Source organism: Anoplopoma fimbria, chromosome 8 (assembly GCF_027596085.1).
Source record: "Anoplopoma fimbria isolate UVic2021 breed Golden Eagle Sablefish chromosome 8, Afim_UVic_2022, whole genome shotgun sequence".
Classification (NCBI taxonomy): Eukaryota; Metazoa; Chordata; class Actinopteri; order Perciformes; family Anoplopomatidae; genus Anoplopoma; species Anoplopoma fimbria.
The window spans coordinates 25,834,121-25,852,781 of NC_072456.1; the positions used below are offsets into that span (position 1 = coordinate 25,834,121).

An 18,661-nucleotide genomic window follows, 5' to 3' on the forward strand; every position below is an offset into this window, starting at 1 on the left:
TTTACAATTAAAATACAATGTAAGTGTAAATAATATGTTTTGTTTTGCAAAGATGCATGTTTGGGAAGTAGTGAGCATATGACAAGATATATGAGGTAATATTGCAGGAGCATGAATGGATTACTGAACGGGCCTACAGTGAACAGGACCAGAGGCCCAAAGTGTCAGTTTCTTCCCTGAACCCTCACCTACAAAATGTCTCTCAAAGAGACACTTACAAACCAGGAAGAGACTTAGAATAACCACAAAAAAACAACCACAAAAAGGCAACATGGAGACAAAAAAACACCTACGGAGAAATGAAAAAACAGCTGCAAAGAGACACAAAGATTCTCATAACAACTATGAAAAGTGGCAAAAACAACCACAGACGAAAATAGCTCCAAAAAAAGACCAATACAGCTACAAAAAGAAGCTAAACTAAACTATAAAGTATGTGTCTTGCTCCTATTTAGGAAGAGAAGATGTGTGAGAGGATTTGATATAATTTTGCTGTTGTTAAACTCGGCCGTTATTAACTTTTATTTTTTATTTTTTGTTAGCTCCGGAGGCATCCTAGAAAAGGTTTTCTTCAAGAATTCAAGGTACCACAAGGTGAGTAATTCATATACAAAAGGGTCATTGTGTGGGTGAAGTAATCCTTATTTTTTTTTGGTTTTGCTGCATGAAAGGAAGTGGAGGAAGGATTCTGGTTAGAGGACTCCTGTGGTGTTTCTCCACCGAGTCCCAGGAAGCAGCCATGCTGGTGGAAGGCAAAGATTGATTCAATCATCACTGATTCTCTATCATATCTAAAAAAGACAGCGGGACGGGGGGGATGAAGATTAGATTTCAATTTAGAGAATACAAAGGGGTTTTGGGAAACATTGAGACTGCGAGGTCACATGATCACATCACACATTTCAGGCACATCAATCAAACAGCGAGCAGCTCTGACCTTGGGCCGAGGGCAGGACTCCTAAACATCAAAGCCAGGACGCGACGGAAAAACAAGTCAGATGAGGAGAAAATGGAGATTTAGCTCGAGCATTTCAAAGCAACACAGTATGAAAGAGATGATAAAATAGCAGCAGAAACTGTATATCTGGCCACAATGAAAACTGCATATAAGGTAAATGCACAATGCTTAAATTTAGCTAAATATACAGAGGATAATCTGAGCTGTCAAGGTACACAATTTACACAAGAAATTGTTTGACATTTTTGAAAATATACTTATTTGTTTTCTTGTCGAAAATCTCAATTAATTTATGGCAAGAGAGCTAATAAGTGCATTTCCTTTAAAGACAGAAATCTGCATGTAAAGTGAATAGAAAAAAAAAATGCCACTTCATTGAACAGGGGGTAATCTGAATTCACAATGTTCACACTTTATAAATATTAAATATCAATGCACATAATGCACACAAAGAAAGGCCATTGATAACTTACTGCACACATTAAATGATAATATCTAACCATTTTGAATTAAAGGGTTAGTTTGGATGTTTTGAAGTGTGTTTGTATGAGGTTCTTCTCCACAGTCAGTGTTTTACTACAGTAGATGGAGTTTGGAGAAACAGGACGGGAGCCAATCAATGTTCTGCTGTGGACGTATTTTACACACCTAAAAGAATCAATATCAGTTTAAGTGTACACTTAATTTAAAATAATTTTACTGCTTTTACTTGCTGTCAGACAGAACTTTGTGACTGGGAACTAAAGCGTTTATCTTTGCTCTCTTCAAAGCCACAAGACTCCATTCACAAAAACAGCAATTTTATTCAATTTTGCTGGTCTACTGCTGCCTCTATTGATTAGTTTGTTTGTGTTATTGTGTGACTTTGGTGTTTCAAAGGGGTTAGTTCAGATACAACCCCACTTCAAAACATCCAAACTATCCCTTTAAGAGAGGAGCTCACTTTAAGTTGTCCAGTTTCATTAACCTCACCTCGTTTTCCACTCTTCATCAGATTTGGAGCGGTTTTTGCGAGCAGCTCTCTGTTTTTCCTCGAGCCTTTTCTTCTCCTCACTGGCGAGATCTATTGGAATAGTAACATTTGAACACATCAGTTTCAGATTGCAGCGAAGGCCTTTCTTTATTTTCAGTATTTTGCTAAACAAATATTACCGATGTCTCCGTTCTCCATGGCTCGTATGTCTGGCCTCAGCCTGCAGTCCGTCTGAGGGATGGCTCCCTCCATCTCTTTACGCAGCTCGTTCAGTTGCATTGCAAACGACGTGAAGCTGTACATCTGCAATCAAAGACCAATTTATTTTTGTAGAACATCAAAAGAGCAAAACTTTTGCACACCAGTAGGATGACAGGTTCGTAGAAGAATATCTAAGGTAGACAATATAGAACAAAAAAAGTCCCGCACACTATCTTCTTCACTTGCATATAGGTATATTTCAGTCACAACATTTCGGTACGTAGACGTTTCGGTACGTAGATGTTTCGGTACATAGACGTTTCGGTACGTTTCGGTACGTAGACGTTTCGGTACGTAGATGTTTCGGTACGTAGATGTTTCGGTACGTAGATGTTTCGGTACATAGACGTTTCGGTACGTAGATGTTTCGGTACATAGACGTTTCGGTACGTTTCGGTACGTAGATGTTTCGCTACGTAGATGTTTCGGTACATGTTTCGGTACATAGACATTTCTGTTTTCTGTACGATGTTTCGGTACATAGACGTTTCGGTACGTAGATGTTTCGGTACATAGACGTTTCGGTACGTAGATGTTTCGGTACGTAGATGTTTCGGTACGTAGATGTTTCGGTACGTTTCGGTACGTAGATGTTTCGGTACATAGACGTTTCGGTACGTAGATGTTTCGGTACGTAGATGTTTCGGTACATAGATGTTTCGGTACGTAGATGTTTCGGTACATAGACGTTTCAGTACGTTTCGGTACATAAAGGTTTCGGTACATAGACATTTCTGTACGTTTCTGTACGTAGACGTTTCGGACATAGACGTTTCGGTACGTAGACCTTCATCAGTAACTTGATGGTCTACGTACCGAAACGTTGTGACTGAAATATACCTATATGCAAGTGAAGAAGACAGTGTGCGGGAGTTTTTTTGTTCTATATTAGAACATCACAATCACTAAATACATGCTTATTTTGGGGCTGCGCTATAGTTCAGTTCAGTCACGCTATCATACCGGATGGGAAACTTAATTTGCAGTCATGTGCACAAGGTAAAAAAGGTACAAAAATGTACAAATATGTTTTATGTACAGATCTCAACACTGCACAAATATCTCTATAATTGTGCAAATCCAGAAGATACTGCAAAGTGAAAGAAGACATTTTTACTCCTAATGCTCTTGAATCGAGGTACTTTAAATGTGCAAGTTTCAAACTCTAAGTAGAGTGGGATGTTTGTACAGTCTACAATACGGTAATGAAAGCTCTTCGTGTCCATTAATCAGTCAGACCTCTGCAGAGTTGGCCGGTCTGGGTGCGATTCTCCACAGCAGCTGGCTGCCAGGAATCATCTCCACAGTGTCTGCAGCTGGAGAGGGAACCTCCTCCTGATCCCCGCTGCAACCCTGAAACACCAGCAGCAGCACGAGTGACAAAACAGACAAACAGCAATGCTGCACATATCAATCACGCTCTCTGAGAGAAGCATCATTATGGTGTTTATCGGGAGAGTGAAGGTAATTATGGATGTCAGCAAAGATCTGAAGATATCATCATTTTATGTGACTGGAAAAACACTGATATTTTCCCTCTTCTTAGTCATCAAACTGCATTATACACACGATGAATCACGATAAATAACAAACTGATTTGTGATCCCCTGCTGTTCAGCTCGTACCGCTTTGCTGCTTTTTTTCTCTGCAGCGCCTTTCTTGTCGTTCTTCTTGTGCGCCTCGAAGGCGGCCGGGTCGACAACATACAGGCACTCTGTCCACTTCCCGTAGAGAGCACACAGCTTCTTTTTGCTGTGGAAAACAAACACACACACACACACACACACACACATAAATATCCTCAGGAACAAACACAGGAAGTTCGCCAGTACGCATGTCTCTGCGTGTGTCTGAATATCTTATGGTTGCATATTTAGTGTTGTTTTCGTGGTCAAACATATGTTGTGTCCAGTCATTCATGCTGAGTCATTGGTTTGTCTTCCTCTTTTGATTTAACCACCTCATCATGTTGGGGGCCTTTTCCCTCAGTCTTCTAAGCCCATGTCCCTCAATAACAATAAATCATTTCTGTTACTGGGGGTTTCAACAAAAGACGGAGTTTGGTGAAGATGTGAAGTAGCTAAGGATTATGGGAGTTGTTGTCTCCGACACCATTTCTGTCGTTAGGTTTCCTTCCGTGTTCGTCATTCAGGGTGAACAAACACAGGACTTTCACCCAGGTGAGCGGAGTTTGTGTCTATAGTGTGAAATCAAAAATTAAGTTATTTTTTATGATGCGTAATGTCACGTAGCTTATGTCAAGTTCCGCAACAAGCGTAGTTAATTTAAGCCATTTTTCTACGTTAACGACGACTTCTTCACAACTGCAAACAATCGGCCTGAAGATACTACACAAAAGGTAAAGTTTGCTCAGCTAATTTCTCAGACTTGAGATCCAGATGTTCAGAAGGTTTTCAACAGGAGCCGAATCATCCGTAGAGGTCTCCTTCTCTCCAAATAAACGGACTCAGTGATTAAAACTGTTAAAAAACACTGAATAACAAGTTTATAAAGATCTGTGTTTCTCCAAAACAAAAGAGGCTGCGAGCTGAACTGCCGCAAACATTTGCTCAACTTGTTTCTCTGATAACTTAAGATGCATCTGATGAAGAAAACCTTCATCTGGTTAAAATATAGAGTCAAAATCGTCCAAGATCTAAAAGTGTCGTAAAAATGTGTCTGAAAACTGAATTAAAAGTCAGTTAATGTCAGATTCTGGCAGACGAGTGCACAAAGAAGATATGACGTCGTTGAAATTACGTATTTTGCTGGGTTTGAAAATTGTTTGAAACATTTGGAATAATTATAACACAACTTTACAAAATATTGTTAAGACATTTTAATGTGGAAAAGTTCAAATTCCTTTGAAGTAAGAAATGAGCTCAGCTAATCCACTTTACTTTGGGGTCCTGAATAACAAATGAAGCAAGTTTAAACAGTTTATTGAGTCATACTTGTTCTACAATATGGGAGCATGGAGATGTGTTTTGGAAGGCTTTGGCACGATAACCTGCGTACTGATACTGTTTATGCACAGAGATAAATCATTTAATAATAACTATTTCTCTTAGCATTCAATACAACAATAATACAACTACTCGTTATTTAAATGTCTGGACTTTATGTGTCAGTGTAAGCCATACCTTTTATCCAGAATATAACCTTCAACCTTGTGCAGCTCTTTGCCAAAAAGGCCACATGGTTTGAAATTCAGGCAGCACTTTTCACCAGTTCTAAGTGAAATGAAGAGAAAGAACAGCACATCACCTCTCACTCTCTGCTGAGTCACACAAAACTTCCTCATCTGCTCCATTTCCTCCTTTTTGGTCAAACTTCCTCAACATGTTAATATCAACGGTATCAGACAACTTGATAAAGAAGCAAAACTTTACTATATAATCTTTAAGAAAGTATAGAATCCAATATGTGCAAACATTTTACTTCTGATTTAAGATTGTTTTGCCCACTCACCTGTGGTTGACCACCTCCACAGTTCCATACTGCTCGATCCACAGCTGGCCCACGATGATGTTGTGAACACAACATGTGGGATTTGTCCAAGTGTAGGCTTCATTGTGCCTGGAATCAAAACAATGCTTAAAGGGGTGTCGATTCTACACATAAAAGTCTGTTTAACAGGTGTTGGTAAGTACTGCTCCATATGGGGAAGAAAGTTGTTATTGTGCAATGTGTAAAATATGCCCATAATTTAAGTTTAAAACATTCAGGAAATAAACAACCATTAATAACAGAATGTGATGAGGTGACAGTATTGGTGTTATGTCTGTACAGAAGATGAATGTAGTAAAAAATTATCCACTCTCTGCTGGATCAGCAAAACTTTCTTTTCAGGCAGTTACACAGGGGAGAACCAAAAGCGACTTGAGTTATTACAGAGGAGGATGGACCAAAATACAGGTTGTTTTCTCTCATTTCTGCCAATTTGGATTTAATCCGATAAACAAACTAACGAAACGTACACGAACCTTACAACCTCTGGTTATAGTAAACACACGTATGGCTAACGAAAACTATAGGCCGGCACCACACAGGATGATTTTAAGATAGCAGTGATATTTTGAGTTTCAGCAATTTGGTATAATTCTGAGCATACTTGTTAGTTAAAAGTTGGCTTTTTTTTCAATATCTGATGACTGTAAATTTAGATTGTTTGGAAACAGTAGTTGAGGTGAAATGATGCCCCCTGTTGGTTTGGTTATTGTGGATACATCTTACACATTGTTCCTTTAAAGCCTTTTGTATCTCCAGAGGGAGCTGATTGAAGTCTGATAAATGTCCTCACGTGATGTCACTTGAGTCAACGTTGGTTGAAGACTACAAGTTTGAGAATAAAAAAATGTCATCTCTGCTCTGTGGCTAGAGGCTACATTAGCCACGTGTGTTACACAACCGTATCTACTACCAAACTGTCTGTGGTTGAGATGCATTGTGGGTAATGTTGGTGCAAGATTTTCACAAGAAAGAAGAAGAATGTGTGGAATAAAAAAGACGATATCTCTGGTTCTGCTGCTTTGATTAGTTTTTAAATGTCTGTTGTGAGTCAAAAGAATTTATGTTATGTAACTTTAAAGGAGAATGCACAAGTTAAAAATGTGTACACACATAGAGAGAAACATTAGAAGAGATACAAACTTTTTATTGTGTAACAGCTCTCTTAAATTAGTTTTTTTTTTACTTTTTAAAAAACGAAAGAGTTGATTCATTTTGTAGTTTTTTAAGAGAAGAAGAATAAAAAAAAATTGCCCCCTTTCTATTAACCGACTAGAGCTTCTTACCTGGGCAGCTCCAGCGTGATGATGCCTTTCGGCTCCGCCTCCACACTCTTGCCCCAGAACTTGAGTTTGGGGTAGATGGATCCGTGAAACACAAAGTCCTGCTTCAGACCCTCAGCGTGGAAGGCGCTGACCGGAGGATGATGGCTCACCTGCTCTGATAAGAGCCTGAAACCCAGATCATCTCTGGGACGACCCGGAGGACAGAAAGGGGGAACGTTAGGAGGACGGACAAGTATTAAACAGGCCCTATTATACTATTTTCCGGGTGCATATTTTTATCTGAAGTTACAGTTACAACAGGTTTACATGCGTTAATGATCATAATCCTCCTTGTTTTTCTCGCTCCGTTGTAGCACTTGCTCCTCCATCCAGAAAACAAAGTCTGCTCTGATTGGTCAGCTAGCCCGCTCTGTTGTGATTGGTCAACGTTTCACATTTAAAAAAACTCTTCCTCCAGAGCCACGTCTCTCTCTTTTGTTGTTTGAGGGCCAAACTAGCCGGAAGGAGTTTTCACTTCCGTAACATTGTGACCTCATAAAGTTACATAATGACCTCAAAGTTTCATTGTTACCTCATAAAGTTTCATTATGACCTCATAAAGTTACAGAAGTGAAGGAGAGAATTCAATGGAGCCGTTTCAGGCAGCTCAGGAGCTTCTGAGGGGGAGGGTAACTCCTTTTAGGCGTGGACTTCAGGTTTTATACTCTACGGACCTTTTACATGTACAAGAATATATATAACACACTAACGGAGAGGATAAGTGGAAAAGCATAATAGGGCCACTTAAAGTGTTGAATATGTGCCATTTAATCCCCTCTTACCTGACCAGCTCGTAGGTTTCTCCCAGCAGAGGGTTGAATGGTTTACCGGTCCGCTCCCACTGCGAGGCCACAGCGGAAACCGCGAACGCAGCCACACACTGCCAACACAAAGATTAACACACTATAAACTCAAAAAGGTATGATCCAAATAAAATATGGCTGTCTTTGAGAGAACTTTGACAGATGTGACTACCTTCATCCTCTCAATAGAGTCGGAGCAGGCGTTGGCCTGGTGGATGAGGTACGTGTGCTCCATGTACTCGGTCAGACGCTGCAAGAAGCTCAGCGGCTCGTTGAAGATCACTGGCATTGTGATCTTGGAGAGTTCCTAAAATAGACATGAAGAGGAATTATTATCATGATAATGAATAAATTAAATTAAATGGCCCTTCACTCATTATTCAGACACCTGAATAAAAACAAACCAAATGTTCCGGCATGTTAACCTGCCATCGTCATTACCAAAATGAATATTTAAAAATCCAATTTAAATGTTCCTTTTATTATATGTCTTTTTCCCCAATGTCAGCTGGGATCAGCTCCAGCCCGTAAAACCCTGAACAGGATAAACGGTTCGGATTATAGACAGATGGATTTATTGAACCTTTCGTACAGGAAATGCAGCTCCTCTTGGTTATGAGTAATAGCTGCAGAGCTGCAGAGCTGCTCTCAGTGGTTTCAGAAGTGCAATTGAAGGACCAGTTTTCATTACAAAAATAAAAATAAAAGCTCCTTCACACAGCAATCCTTTGATAGTGTCAAAGTAATGGCCGCTATTCAAAAAGGCTGAAGGGAAATTGGTCTTCAAACATCGTTCTAATGTCCGTCGGCATTTGTACAATATGTCCCTTTGAACAAAAGTGTCTCCCAAATTAATTAATGTAAATGTAGTGTTGTATCTACTGTATCCTTCTCCAGTGCAAAAAGAAAAGACGATTTAGAAATGTAATGTTGAAAAATAGTTTTTTTTTTATATTATGGATTATATACCCTTACATGGTCTAATATCTGACCCAGTCCATTAGTGGACCTAATCCATGACCCAGAGTTCAGTCCAGGAAGCAGAAGCAGAATCGCAGTCTTTCACACTTCTCTGCGCTTCCTTTGGAGCAGTTACCCACCCAGTTACCCACCCAGTTACCCACCCAGTTACCCACCCGGTTACCCACCCAAAACCCTATAGAGACTGTGTTTAATTATTTAAAGTCAACAGAAGAGGAGTTATACAAAATAACTTAATAAAAGTTAAGGCAACCAATGTAACAGTGCATCAAAACAGGACAGTTAAATGTGGACTCTTAAATATTAGATCTCTGTCATCTAAGGGTGTACTTGTAAATGATTTAATATCAGATAATCATATTGATTTATTTTGTCTTACTGAAACCTGGCTGTGTCATGAAGAGTACGTTAGCCTTAATGAATCAACTCCTCCAAGTTATATTAATACTCATATTCCTCGAGGCACAGGCCGAGGAGGTGGAGTAGCAGCTATCTTTGACTCAAGCCTATTAATAAACCCTAAACCTAAATTAAATTACAACTCATTTGAAAGCCTTGTTCTTAGTCTTTCAAACCCGAGCGGGAAAGCATTAAAGTCAATTTTATTTGTTATAGTGTATCGTGCACCAGGTGCGTATTCTGAATTCCTATCTGAATTCTCAGAGTTTTTATCAAGTTTAGTCCTCAAAACAGATAAAGTTATTATTGTAGTCGATTTTAATATTCATGTGGATGTGTATAATGATAGCCTTAGTACTGCGTTTAGTTCATTATTAGATTCTATTGGCTTCTGTCAGTGTGTACATAAACCGACTCACTGTTTTAACCATACCCTCGACCTTGTTCTGGTATACGGTATTGAAATAGAAAATGTAATTGTCTCTCAACAGAACTCTCTTTTATCGGACCATTATCTAATAACCTTTGAATTTTTTCTACCAGAGTGTACGCCATTAGGCAAAAGTTTCTACACTAGATTACCTGTACCATTAAGCATTTTAGCTTTACTTCCACCCTGAAGCCCTTTTTGCTTTCTCGCTCTGCAGGTTTCCATGAATCGTTGTGGTACCTGGACCGTAGTCGTGCCTCCTGCTGTGAGCCGACTGACACCCACTAATACTTCGATTATTATTATTAATCACATTACTATCCCTATTTTCATAATTATAATTCTACTATAATAATTGCTGCTGTTATTATAAGTAGTCTTATTATATGAATCATTTATGTCATATACATTGAATGTGTTGTATCTCTGTTATGCTGTTCATTCTGTACACATGACATCTATTGCATTCTGTCCATCCTGGGAGAAGGATCCCTCCTCTGTCGTTCTCCCAGAGGTTTCTTCCTTTTTTCTCCCTGTTAAAGGGTTTTTTTAGGGAAGGACAGAGGATGTCCCATGTGTACAGATTGTAAAGCCCTCTGAGGCAAATTTGTAATTTGTGATTCTGGGCTATACAAAATAAACTGAATTGAATTGAATTGAATATAGTGGTAGAGAAGCGTACACAGTAATATCATTACCTTTGAGGTTGATATTTGCAAATTTGTTAGCAAACAATTGCTTATTCACACTTCCAGCAATTTTGGAGGAACATTATTATTAATTTGGAGCTGGTTTCTGTCCACACAATGAATATAAGGGCAAAATTCACTCTCCTTTTAGCTCCATTTTTGGTCTCCACCTACTCCTAAAGGGGGAAATATCTGTCTCTTTAGCTGGAAATTGCTCAACTAAGTTCAATAGCGAGTTTCTTACTGTGTCTGTCTACAGTTTGGTGTTTAGCAGGTTGTGTACAGTGAGTTTATACTGGGTTTTATTACGTTAACAACAGCTGAACGGTACAGCTAACATGGCTTATAAAAACGATCATTCTCACCATTCCAATGCAGTTCCTCAGGATACTCCAAATACTGAAGTCATTCCTTGAGAACATTGGGGCAGGTAAGCTGGTCCTAGAATAACACAAACACATTAACACACAGTGGAAGGTTTGTTAATTGTAAAATAGACACTTTTTGTTGGGGTAAATGTACCGCCAGACATGTAATAGCTGCAGGCGTCATATCTTATTTAAGTGAATATGGTCAACAAGAGCCTAAAATGTATCGTGTGACAAACTGGAACAAAGCCCAGAGAGACAGTCAACACCAGGATCAACGTCGGTAAACAGACTTGGAATCATCCATCAACAGATACAACGGACAGACCAGGTCAAACCATCTTAAAAGTTTTACAGGTTGGAGTTTGAATAATATATTAACCCTTAAGCATCACTAGGGACATTTTTGGTTCTGAGGAATTTATTAAATCATAGTTTATTTTCTCCTTCTTTCCCCTGCTTCAGAAAGAAGATATTCATAAAATGCAAAAACAATATCAAAGAGGTATTCAATTAAAGCCCCAATTATGTATAGTTTATCAAGAACTTTTTTAAACAGTATTTGTCGTAAATCATGATGTAAAAGACGATAAAAAAAACAGATATTTAAAATGGTTAAAAAATGTTAAATGAATGAATATTTTCTAATTATGACCAGAAATGAAGTTGGTTTAAAGGTTTAACTCAGTGCAAGTGGAAACAAATATGAACATATTGTGTTTTTATAGCAGTTTTAGGAGAGAGGCTTAGAAAATCTGACACTGCACAACAACAAAAAAAAAAGCAGCAAAATCAATGCTGACAATCATTGGCATATTAGTATTTCACAGACTGAAAACAAAATCCCTCCACCATTTAGCATATTTAAAACAATATCATTGTTTAAACAGCGTTGTTATGGTAACAAAATGAAAAAAATATATATTTTGTAAATAAGAAGTTGGTAATTATATAAATATATTATTCTTTAGTGTTTTGACGCAGACATTTTTGTCCACTAAGAACAACAGAGGGACTTTTTTAAATGGATGCACAATCATTAAAATCACAAAAATAGCATATAAGCCAATTGGATTAATATAATAATTCAATTTGAAATCCATCCAACTAGTCTGAACTGCAGTCCAAAGCGGCCTGGAGAGATGAGCCAACATGGGACCGCAGACTGATTATTGCATTACACTGTGACCTTATCAATATTTAACAGCTCCAAACACAGAGCTCCGTTCTCTCAATACAACTCTTTCTTTTTCCTTCAGCAGGTCGACTCTAAATTATTCACACTACGAAGTGGAAAGACCCGAGGGACGGCTTAAAAAGATGAAAAACAAAGACCGTAGAGGAAACAGATCTCTCGCAGCAGGTTGGGAAATATAACATCCTGACACTGCTGATATTAATGATATATTACAGCATGAAATAAAGAGCAGCAATAACCCTTTGTTGAGTTTGTTCCTTTTGATGAGAGGTGGATAAAAAGCTCAGGGGTTCAGTGGTCTATTTAGTAAACTGTGGGGGCATACAGCACCGCTGACCTATGCTTTGTGATCCCGTTGGGTTGAGTCTCGTCCTTGTCGCCATGGTGATCCTCCCGCAACATGCTGGTGGGGCTGCTGCAAGGGCTGCTTAATAACATGACAGAGCCTTCGTCCTCCTCCTCGTCCTCCTCACAGGAATGGCTGGCCACCGTCTCAAAGCCGCTCAGGGAGATCTCCGAGTCAGATTCTATGATGGACAAACGTGGAGACAATTAATTTATTTTTCAAACTGGATAGTGGAAGAAAAGGGTGAAATGGACTGTTAAAGGAGGCGTGTGTAGGATTTAGTCTCATCTAGCTGTGAGGTTTTGGATTGTAACCAACCTCCAGTTCTGAAAAGTGAAGCCTCAACCCATAACTGCCTGTCATTATTTATCCTAATTTAATGTATTCAGGGTCATATTTCCTTATCCCAGACATCAGACTCACTTAAGATAAGATAAAATAAGATAAGATAATCCTTTATTAGTCCCACAGCGGGGAAATTTGCAGGATTACAGCAGCATAGAAGATAGTGCAAACAAGAGACAGTAAAAAACAAGATAAAAAAAAATATTAATATATTATAAATCAGTAAATAAGTAATAACACAGTAAAGAATATTAAATAAGTAAAAAAACAACAATCCATTTTGTGTCTCTGCATCCGAGGGAACGTAGCTAGCTAACAGTGGTGAATAGACTCAAGTTGAAAAAACAAATTATTTTCCTCAGTTTGAATTACTATGTTGTTTTATTCATGTGAATTCTTGTGCACATTTAGATATACAAACAACTAGTTTCTTAAATTAGCAATAAAATATATTTAAAAACCATTTGGCAGTGCCTCCACGGCCCACTAGATGGCGCTCTGAGGCCCACCAGTGGTTGAGAATCGCTGCTTCAGGGCGTGGCTACCTTCTGTACTTAGCTCCACCCTCTGGTAGCACTTCTGGTTGCAAAAAACCAAGATGGCGACTACCAAAAAAAACCAATATGGAAACTACCTAAACAGTAGGCCATAAATCGATGGATGACCGCTACTGTAGAAACATGGCGGTGCAACACGGCGGTGCAACACGGCGTACCCCGTGATCCACCGCCGTATGAATGGCTCATTCTAATCCAAGGAAAACACAATGATTCTGGGTTTAGGTGATTATTCACTTATAAAAACATAGTTATGAATATATTCTCCCTAAATCCAACACACTGGACCTTTAATGGACATACAATCAAATGTGGTTATTAAAAGAGGGAGTAAATTAAATGAATTATCCAGTACCTATGGATATCTTAAGTAGTCTTATAATAAAGCTACACATGCATGATAGCAATCAAACCTAGAGAAGACAAATCATCCTCGCCGATATGTCGATATTAGCTTAATGCACATATTTCAGTGTTGGCCAGTAAATAACAAGAAATTGCAGTTAAAAAATGACAAATATTTGACTGAGATAATAAAACTGTGTCACCATCACATGGTTAAACCAGCAGAGAGCAGATAGAAGTTCATGTTTCAGTGGTTAAATGTCTCGCTCAGTAAACATCTTCAGTCGTCTTTAAAAAACAACAAACAAATCTATGGGATCCATTTCAAGATTTCTCATGATATAACAAATTCACTATCAGCTGATATATTCTTATTTGTGATGTTTTCGTTATCTTATTTTTTTAATTCCAAGTCAAGTCATATTGTGCTAAATATAAATAAAGAAAATTACTGTAATTAAACTAATTTAAAATAAAATAAAATGTCTGTATTGATATCGGCCTTAAAATCGAGCATCATTTGGGATGTAAAAATGGGACAGAAGTGAAAAAAGTGAGAAAAACAAAACATAAAAAGAGCATTTTTTTCATTTCTACTTAAATAAGATTTTTTTTTTTTTTTTAAGTATAGATATTTTTTCAGATTTTTAAGCATTTTATGGTTATAATTAAATTGATTGTGGCCTGCTATATAAATAAATAAGCAAACACATCCATAAAACATTATTCACACTCATGCTCTGCAACAGTTACTGCATATCTCCCATGCAGATCAGCCTTTACACCTCCATGTTAACTTCCTCTCATATAACGAACCAGTTACATAAAGGTGTCAAAACAATAGCATCCCACTAGATTGGTGTCATTGTTACAGGTTAACTTCAAATATGAAGAACTAAAAACAAGAACAAATCTTTTGTTTGGTAGCAACTCTTGACAAAAGCATCAGTCAGTTTCTCACACCAAAAAACCCCAAAACATTCATGTTATAAAGGCTTCAAGTTATTTCAACACAACCAGGCAACACTTGTTCTTACGTCACGCTTCAGGAGCGGCAAAAACCAAAATACCAAAAGGCATCACCAGCAGGAGATAAAAAAAAGAAGGTATTCCAGTGTCCTACAGGGGAATGACAGAGCAGGGTTCAGTGTGAGAGAATCTCCCTCGTCTCCTGACCCCTGAAGCGTGTTTGATAACTTGTCAACTCACCAGACAGGGCGTCGTGGAACTCATCCTCGCTGAGGGCGCTCCGCGGCGACGATCCCTTGACGACGGATTGCTCAAGTTCGTGGTGCTCTGTGGCGAGAGTCTGCAGCGCTTCGGAGAGGATCTTGTTCTTCTCCACCTCCTGCTCCAATTTCAGACTGCGCACCTGAGCTCCCCATACAAACACACACACACACACACACACACACACACACACACACACACACACACACACACACACACACACACACACACACACACACACACACACACACACACACAAACACAAGAGTCCAATCACTTATAGAAACGTTCCATCTTCCATATTTGATATCTAAGGAAGTGTTTCAACATTTCATTCTGTCTCTCATTACAAACAGAAGGCACATGTGTGTGACTCTCAGACCGGCTGTGATGCTCATGAACAGCATGTTAAACCGTCCGACCCTCCCCTCTGCACAGTCCTATCATTATCAGACCCACGGAGAGAGACGGAGACAGAGATGGCGCTGAGAGGACGAGGCCGTGTTTATCTGTAATGGAGGACAGCTGCCTTCACGCCAACAGTCTCAAATGGCCGGCCGGAGAACATGATTCCCGTGGAGGAGAGGGGCTCAAATGACAGGTAATGGACTCAGATATAAGCTATTAGGCGAAAAACCTTGCTTTTACACAAGACACTCTGGTGTGGCTTGTGTAAATAACCCAATGTGTAAATATTAAGTGCAGAGACTAACAAAAGAGGTGCTTTCAAAGGAACAAAAGAGGGAACATTTGGTCCTCGTGCAGCGAACTTCTATTAAATTTCTCTTTATTCTCTGTTCGGAGAAAAAACTCCAGATGCACCAAACGTTCTTAAAGTGCCCCTATTATGCTTTTCCACTTTTCCCCTCTTCTTTAGTATCCTATATATATTTTTGTACATGTAAAAGGTCTGTAGAGTGTAAAACCTGAAGTCCACGTCTAAAAGGAGTTACCCTCCCCCTCAGAAGCTCCTGAGCTCCTGAAACGGCTTCATTGAATTCTCTCCTTCACTTCCGTAACTTTATGAGGTCACAATGTTACTTTATGAGGTCATAATGTAACTCTATGAGGTCACAATGTTACTTTATGAGGTCATAATGTAACATTATGAGGTCACAATGTAACTTTATGAGGTCACAATGTTACGGAAGTGACGTAAAACTCCTTCCGGTTGGTTTGGCCCTCAAACAACAAAAGAGAGAGACGGAGCTGAAGCTCTGGAGGAAGAGTTTTTGAAATGTGAAACGTTGACCAATCACAACAGAGCGGGCTAGCTGACCAATCAGAGCAGACTTTGCTTTCTGGAGGGAGGAGCTACAACGGAGTGTTTCAGAGAGAGGGTGAGAAGAGGTACTGCAGGACAGCCAGAATGAGAAAAACAAGGAGGATTATGAGCATTAACGCATGTAAACATGTTGTAACTGTAACTTCAGATAAAAATATGCACCCAGGAAAATAGCATAATAGGGCCTGTTTAACCAAAACGTGGTCAGTCGTTCTTACACTAATATAAGTAACGGCCCCTAAACACCATATAAGGGCAGGTATTGTGACGTGTGCAAATACTCGACCACATGCCAAAGAATTAGAGAGATGCCGCCAAAAAGTAGTATGTAAGCAGAAGAAGAGCTTCAGCAACAGTGAAGTTGAGCGTACTGTTAAACAATTTTAAACAAAGTATCATGTGATTTTCCAGAGCGTCACTGCTGGCGTTACAGGAAAATCAAAACCCATCGAAGAGCATCATGTAAGACCTTGGACGTCCACATCGGTGACGGTTCCATTCCTACTACAATCACGTCAGTCCTCTCCGTTGCAGTTGGCTGTCTTTATACTCCTTTAAAGACAAAATTATATAAACGTGAATAACGGCGGATCTCCTCGCATAACCTCTCTTCAAAACAAGCGTCCTCTTTCCTATCTCCAAAGGGGATTGAGTTGCCAATCTTGTCAGTGAAGATGGTTTAAATTTGGTGTCTGTGTTGCAAACAGGAACTTATACTTAGTTCTTGATATTGTGTTGCTACTGGGGAAGTGTTTTATACATAAATCCAGGTACTCTTCGTTTGGAAGAATGAGTTAAAAAAAAGTAAGTCACCTGAACTTGTTAAAGACAAGAAGGTTTTAAAGTTGTATTCTTGGACTTTGACTGGAGTTTTAAATGGAACTGGAGCATGCGCAGTCATCGTGCATGTTATGCGTACAGTCTGCGGCGTCACAAATTTCTGGCTGCACGCTGATGTCCACATAGGGTCTGTGCGGACCCTCGCAGACATGGGTGGGTGAAGACATTTATGTTACGCCAACCCTTGCAGACGCAGAAAGTATGAACTGGCCTTACACCCCAAAAAATTCAAGGGTTTTTAATAGTCTTAATTGGTATCAATGGCACAATAGTATATCTTAAGTCTACAAATGTAATAATCCAATCATTATAATGACTCTAAAACTGGTATTATCTAAATTTGAATATATGAAATTGATGCTTTTTTATTATGTTTGCTTGGTTTAGACAAACAATTAGTGGACTGTGAAAACAAGATATTTTATCTCGTAAAATAAGAAAAATAAGAACACATTGCTGAACCCCAGAAATAAATGGGTCCTAGGAAAGAAAAATCTAAACAATAAGATTAATTTTGTTATTTTGCCTCTTCCTGTGATGGTGGTGATAAGTACGGGGGCAGGTGGGGTGAAGTGTGGAGAAGGTTCTGTATTATGACAGACTGAAGATCACTCGCTAACATTACAATACACTGAACTTTAAAGAGGAAAGTCCTGCTGCTTGACTCCTACACAGGTGGTGGAAAGTGCAAAAACCAGCGCTGCAGGAGCTGGAAGTGATTCCCCCCCCGCCCTGCAGAACCCGCTGCTTCATTCATACTGCAAAAATACAGTGAGAAATACAGTATACATGTCTGAGTTCTTCCTATAGAGACCGGTCCTATTCACGGTCAGAGCTCTGAGATCCTGTGAGCCTTTCATCGTCTGCTCTGCCTCCGCGGATCGCAGTTCAAAAGGCTTCACAGCTGAGCGTTCGATGTGTAAAACCCTGAAAGCTCCGGACCGACTGTTAAACTGGAACATTCAGATGTTTATTTTGGCAGCTTGTGGGAGCTCCAGCAGCGCCGCCCCGTCTAAAGACCCTCAGGACAATATTCAAATATGTTGTTTTGTGAAAAAAATGACTGACTTCTGCTTATAACTACTGATTTAAATATCCAGGCTTTGGTATTTTACTATTTTGTCTGTGTCTTTGTCTTTCCATGACTAAAAAAAAGGCAGAGTGGTGAGTCCATGTGAAGGTGAACAGCCCTTGAATTACATATTCAACATCTCAAGTGTGCACACAGAAGTGCATCATAAGCGTACTATAGTACTATACTTCATATCATGTTTAAACAATCAGCAGGGAGCAGAGAGTAATTCTTATTAAAGAAATCTGGTTCAGAGAGAGAAGCAAATGAACTAAACTGGGATCGGCAAAATGAGTACTACGTTTTGTGTTGCAGCTTACAGAAATGAGATGGAAGGTTGTGATTATGATGAAAATCAGACATGATTTCTTTGATATTCCCCGCCACAAAAATGTCTTTATATTTAGCTGCAGCACACAGGCTTCTTCAGAGTTAATCAGCTCATCACACAAACTATTGTTACATATACAGAGATCAGAGAGGTCAGGGATTTTATCACACTGTTGATATTAAAATTGTGTATTAGGCCATTCTACGCAATAATGTGAATAAATGAGCAGAATTGAATTCTGCCAATATCTGGACCATATTACATTTTTGACGTTATGTGCAGACTGAAAAATCTAAACTATTACTATTCCATGGATTCTGGTTAATTTTACAGAGGATGAATCCTGGTGATCCTTAGATTTTTCCTCTATGACCCTTCATGAGGTTCATAGTTTGGTTTTTGTGTTGAGTTGTGT

At 39.0% G+C, this 18,661-nt stretch overlaps 1 protein-coding gene across 3 annotated transcripts in view; it reads right to left on the minus strand.

Annotated features, from left to right (window-relative positions):
- osbpl1a (oxysterol binding protein-like 1A) overlaps nt 1-18,661 on the minus strand; it is a 35,817-nt gene that overhangs the window by 1,341 nt on the left and 15,815 nt on the right. For 2 of the 3 annotated variants that reach the window (XM_054602861.1, XM_054602864.1), the window contains exons 16-28: nt 14,698-14,860; nt 12,233-12,422; nt 10,695-10,770; nt 8,003-8,137; nt 7,810-7,907; nt 6,989-7,171; nt 5,664-5,771; nt 5,336-5,425; nt 3,818-3,944; nt 3,432-3,545; nt 2,111-2,234; nt 1,931-2,021; nt 938-958 (exon numbers count right to left, since the gene is read on the minus strand). In XM_054602861.1, the coding sequence (XP_054458836.1) occupies nt 938-958; nt 1,931-2,021; nt 2,111-2,234; nt 3,432-3,545; nt 3,818-3,944; nt 5,336-5,425; nt 5,664-5,771; nt 6,989-7,171; nt 7,810-7,907; nt 8,003-8,137; nt 10,695-10,770; nt 12,233-12,422; nt 14,698-14,860 (1,520 nt within the window). The remainder of the gene's footprint in view (nt 1-937; nt 959-1,930; nt 2,022-2,110; nt 2,235-3,431; nt 3,546-3,817; nt 3,945-5,335; nt 5,426-5,663; nt 5,772-6,988; nt 7,172-7,809; nt 7,908-8,002; nt 8,138-10,694; nt 10,771-12,232; nt 12,423-14,697; nt 14,861-18,661) is intronic. The other variant, XM_054602863.1, reaches the window with a different exon arrangement.